Source organism: Cydia splendana, chromosome 10, assembly GCF_910591565.1.
Source record: "Cydia splendana chromosome 10, ilCydSple1.2, whole genome shotgun sequence".
In the NCBI taxonomy this organism is placed as follows: domain Eukaryota; kingdom Metazoa; phylum Arthropoda; class Insecta; order Lepidoptera; family Tortricidae; genus Cydia; species Cydia splendana.
In genome coordinates, this window is record NC_085969.1 from 9,164,024 (window position 1) to 9,169,786 (window position 5,763).

The 5,763-nt window shown below is 35.4% G+C and overlaps 1 protein-coding gene across 1 annotated transcript; it reads left to right on the top strand.

The window, feature by feature from the left end:
• The first annotated feature begins 453 nt into the window (after positions 1-453).
• LOC134794554 (cathepsin B-like) lies at positions 454-1,502 on the top strand. The gene has a single exon (XM_063766363.1). It carries the CDS (start codon positions 489-491, stop codon positions 1,491-1,493), a length of 1,005 nt encoding a protein of 334 aa, XP_063622433.1. The 5' UTR covers positions 454-488; the 3' UTR covers positions 1,494-1,502.
• Positions 1,503-5,763: the final 4,261 nt, after the last annotated feature.

Here is a 5,763-nt window from a genome sequence, read left to right on the forward strand (position 1 = left end):
TTTATGATTTAGCATTAGTCTGTATTCATCTCTCGTCAAGAATAATCGAAAAACTTGTCTTACTTGTAAGACGATCATTACGAAACCATTTAACCGTATATGGTACTTTACTGCGGTTATGAGTGAGGCACGCCTGCAGGTGCAGAGGTATCATGGTCGCATTTTTGTCACCTGTCATGCCTTGTGTCTCTTCCGCACTTACATATTTGTTAGAACGTGACAAGCATGGTGACAAATGATAAAGAGCCGACCATCTTAGTCCTATTGGTTTGAGTATTGTTATAAACTAGTTAGCGCATCCAACGCTCAGTGTTGCGATGCTATAAAGGTAAGTATTCAACATATTCCACTATCTTTATGATATATTTTCACATTTATTTTTTTACAATGTGTCTATGTATTGCGTGCCTCAAATAACATCATCGAGTGTTTAAGTTTATAAGCACTTCATGCATTGACCATTTCACATAATTAATGTAAGACAGAAGATGGTACTATCGATCGCAACATTATTATTAATTGTTACCGCATTGGCAACGGCAAAGAATTCTATTCATCCACTCTCGGATGAATTCATATCTCTGATCAATTCCAAGCAAAGTACTTGGAAAGCTGGCCGAAACTTTCCTGTGGGCACTTCTCTCACTTACATCAAAGGATTAATGGGGCTACTCAAGGGTTCATCAGTATCCAAGCTCCCCGTCCAAATTCACGAAGATGACCTGATTGTCAATTTACCCGAAAACTTTGACCCCAGAGACAAATGGCCTAGTTGCCCAAGTTTGAATGAAATCAGAGACCAGGGGTCGTGTGGCAGCGGCTGGGCTCACGGGGCTACTGAAGTCATGACCGATCGGGTTTGTATTTACTCGAATGGAACAAAACATTTCGAATTTTCTGCTCAGCATCTGATAAGTTGTTACGACGGCGGCGATTGCGATGGCGGCCGAATAGACGAGGCTTGGCTATTCTGGAAATATGCAGGTATTGTATCAGGAGGACCTTATAATTCATCTCAGGGATGTAGGCCTTACGAGATTCCTCCTTGCGAACATCATGTGGACGGAAATAGGCCCAAATGCAATGAATCTAGTGAAACACCAGACTGTGTAAAGAAATGTAGAGCTGGGTATAATGTAGAGTATAATCAAGACAAGCACTACGGTAAATTCGTTTACAAACTCAGAGGAGAAGATCAGATTAAAGCTGAATTGTATAAGTACGGTCCAGTCGAGGCTCGTTTTGTAGTATATGATGATTTCGTTCATTACAAAAGCGGGGTGTATTCGCACACTTCAGGAGAATACCTTGGTGATCACGCTGTTAAAATATTGGGGTGGGGAGTTGAAAACGGCAAGAAGTACTGGTTGTGTGCCAACTCCTGGAACAGTGACTGGGGTGATAAAGGTTTCTTCAAAATTCTGCGAGGTGAAAACCACCTTGACATTGAAAGCGTAGTTTTAGCTGGAGAACCTGATTTACGGGGGCTTTAAATAATAAAACACAAACCAATTTCTCCTTTCAGTTAATATGTTTAAATAATATAAATGTTATTATCTCTTGGTCAAATAAAGCCACGTGTGATTATCCTATAAAAAGGTATTTATTTTTTATAACTATCATACGCTTCTAAAATCTTGTATCGATATTATATCAACATTTGGGATTTAAATGTAGGTAGGTATATATTTGTTATTCATACATAACCCTATAATATGACTTCAAGTTCAGTTGATAATGTATATGTCACAGTCTCTATTGTCAAATTAGGATTAGCAATACAAGTCTGGGGACTTGTATGATATTTTTGATTTCAATGCGCTCGATTTTTTTAAATTGGACTATTGGACGATGCACTCAATTTGCGATTCAATTAGGTACCAAAAATATTTTCATTAGATAGGTTTTATTCGATTTTGAACAGAGTAGCATGGCGGTCTTTGGTGTCGGAGGCAAAGATCCACTTCGGGTCGTTGCGCCACAGCAGTAAGTAAGTAAGATACACGGCTTTATCTTGCTATAGTGTTGTTTTCGGTGAATTGGTTACAACTTTACACCGCGGCTTTTACTAATATCCCTTGATTATATCTTCAGATAGAGAGGCCATTTTTTTTATATTTGGTATTTTTAATTAGTTCTACTCAGAATCACGAGCTCTTTCGATCCATTAGGATCGATCCTAATGGATCGAAAGAGCTCGTGAATCTCCTATTAAGGAGAAAACAAGTGTCCCAAAATGTCCATACATTTTTCTATGCGTCTACTCCGTTACCGTCATACAAAGTTTATGGAAAATGGTAACGGAATGGCAATAAAGATCTTGGGAAACTTTTTTTCTCCTACTAGGATCAGAAGAGCTCGTAAATTTGAGTAGAAAAAGTAAAAAAAATAACCAAATTAAAAAAAACGTTGTGTACAACTTTAAGTTGAACATTGAAATGTTTTCCTTACCTGTACAGTCACCGTCTGATATATCGGAGCAGCCAAAGTGCTCCAAAATATCTGAACACGTATTTTAACGCCTGTCAATAGATGTTCAGATATTTGTGAGCACCTAGGCCGCTCCTATATACCTGATGGCGACTGTATTAGATCTGGTTTCGCGTGGCGTGTTTATTTTGACTGCTCGCCTCATAAATCATATCGGCGCAATTAATGGTTTATTGTGTCGAGATCGTGGCTAAAGGCTTAATTGCCGGGTGCGATTGGATCTAGTGTCAAATTAATTTAACCATTTGATAATGTTAGATGTAGTTAACAATGTGCAAAATCGGTTTCTAGTGTCATAGGAAATTATAAATTTTTTAGTCAGATTAGGAATATTCTTCTAGCGTGAAGATATTCCTCACGTTTATTTTGATAAATATCTGAGTGGCAGAGTAAAAACTAGGCGAAGCCATATTGCGTGTTTTGTGTTGTTATACACAATGAAAGTAGCTAACTATAATACATAGATTTTTCGTCTATACCTCAATTGCAAATTTCATTGAAATTGTTTTCGCCTTCTTTATTGGTGTAAGTATTTAAAAATAATGGTCATTTAAAAATATTATTAAAGCATGCTGCGTAGCAGTATAATAAGAATTTACAAGTATTACTCGTAACTATGTAGTAGGATCATACAATGTTGCATTTTTAGGCAACCACCTTTAAAACAGTCTACATATTATAACGGCTAACCGTACAAACATTGTTAAGCAAACACCAATTACAAGTGCACAATAAAAACCAATCACAGTAAATCACTGTAGTCGATTTAGATCGCATTTACTATGTATTAAGGATGTCTTTGTCTCGACACTTGATTTATTGAGACATTGCAGTACACTTTGTAGGATAAAAACTAATATTGAATTCAGTGGGCAGGTTATTAGTCTAGCTAGAGAGTCAGTATACTTGTTTTTAAATTAAAAATTACTACATTTAACGCTAGTGTTGTAGTGCCCTTTGTGGTTAGAACGATCGTGCCTGCGAAGCTGATGGTCCGGGATTTGAAATGGACATAATTATATTTAGGTGACGCGCACTTTCATAAAAAGAACGATATATTTTTATAATATGTTTAAGTTATACAAGTTACTTATACTTTCATTCAATATATGAAAAAATGTTGAGTTATAAGGCCGGGTCATTTAAGTATTATATCTTCGCGCAAGACATTACTGCAAGTGACTGTACCCATTTATTATATTTGCATGTACCTACTCTTAGCGAAAATAGGCGTAACTGCATGATGTGTAGGTTGTAATTTTGATATGTATGTATACTTATAGGTATGTTTGCAATTAATTTCACTAGCAGAGCTGGCGGTAGTATTTTTATCTACTCTGTCACTACACCGTATTCAATTACATAGACAATCTATAATGATAAGGATAATGTAATTGTATCCATACATTAGAAAAATACGGAAGCAAGGAAATACATTAATTAGACGGACTTCTGCTTCGTTTCCATATCCTTGATATATCCTCGTTTAAAAGGTCCCAAGATTTATATTTATTCATATCCGTTACATCCTTCTTCTTTTAAAGATGATATCGTCGCACCCAACACCTAATAGCTGTAATTTATAGCACAATAATTGGTGTTATTTTAATAGACTAAATTGGCTTGACCTGTAACCGGTAAGGTTCGAATGCGTACGATTGTGAGTTTGAATACTTGATTGATTATGCCGTAGAAAAAAATTATGAATCACATACGTTTTGATATTTAATCATGAATATTTACAATTACCATATAAGCACAGTTTTTAACTGGACACATTTTGTTGCAAATGCCCTTAGTTTCATTTGATGAAAAAGGCAGTGAAGCGCTAGTTCTTGAATAGGTTTTGGAATAAGTGTTTTTTTTAAATAAATATATTAAAAGGCTTCGGCGACTTTAGAACTTCTTTCTTGGAAATTTTTAATCACACGGTTGTTTTGAAATTGTTTTTCAAATTTTGAAATTATATTTAATATTAGGTACTTATGGAAAAATGCGACAGGATATTTGTTTTTGAGTGCATACAAATAAATGTTCCCGTACACGAGTATGTCCAAAATGGACTAACTGATTTAGTTAAGTACCTATAATATGCTTTTTTTTAAATTATTTGTATGAGCGATTGTTGTTACCTCTATCTAGTTCAGAACTTTGACAGTTAATCTGTATATTTTTGGGCTTTCAATGAAGAGTTATTAAAACTTTTATAAGCTAAATAGGTTTTGACATGATATTTATAAGTGCGTAGTGCGCAAAGCCTGGAATTAATTCATTTTAAGTGAATACTCGACGACACCTCAGGCTAGAAACTTAATTGACTATTAATCCAACGTATTGTTGACAATAACTCGCGCTTTAACTTAAATCGAATATTATTTACAGCCCAATAAACCATTTCCTAATAAAGCAAATAACGTTTATTTAATACACGACACCGACCTTATTTAATCATAGATATTTATTGAAGGGCACGAATCAATTTATCATTTGCATTCTCAGACAAAATGGCTGACTTGTGACGTCACCAGTGATGTAATCTTATTCAAATAGTTCGTAAATAATTATCTTGTTAGCCAGGCGAGGTTTGAGGATGAGAAAGATGTAAATTTAAAAGTGGAAAAATTACTGTCTTGGGTGAGACTTGAACTCACGACCCCTGGATAGATACTCCAGTGTTCTGCCATCTGAGCCACCAAGACCTCATCCATAGCCAGCAAATCTTTCCACCATATTATAGGTCAAGGGGACCCTTAGCGACATCTACCGCAAGAGTGTTACACTTCTTAAACGGCTACCGGAGTTCCAAGTCATATTAGAAATTCACCAGTTACGATGTGCTAATACTCATTTTAATTTTTAACAAGCAGAAACGTCTGCGAACGATGCTAATAAGCTTAGAATAAATTTAAAAGTGGAAAACTTACTGTCGTGGGTGAGACTTGACTCACGACCCCTGGATAAATTTATTCTAAGCTTAATAGCATCGTTCGCAGACGTTTCTGCTTGTTAAAAATTAAAAAGAGAAAGATGTATTATGGAATATCCAATTTTATTTAGTTTTTAAAATACGGCAACATAATGCGTGAGACTAAAACACAGCTACTGAATTAATGAATAATTGATTACGGTATAAATATTTCTACTTCTAAGCTTAAGTACCTATTGCCTAACTGAATTGTATACGTAACATATTATATGTAATTTAGGTATCACAGAATAGATAATAGAATGTTATACAGACGTCTCGCTGTCTTACAAAACCGAGATTTGTCA

Coding starts and splice junctions, on each gene's coding strand:
- LOC134794554 (XM_063766363.1), top strand. CDS start 489: ATGGTACTATCGATCGCAACATTATTATTAATTGTTACCGCATTGGCA.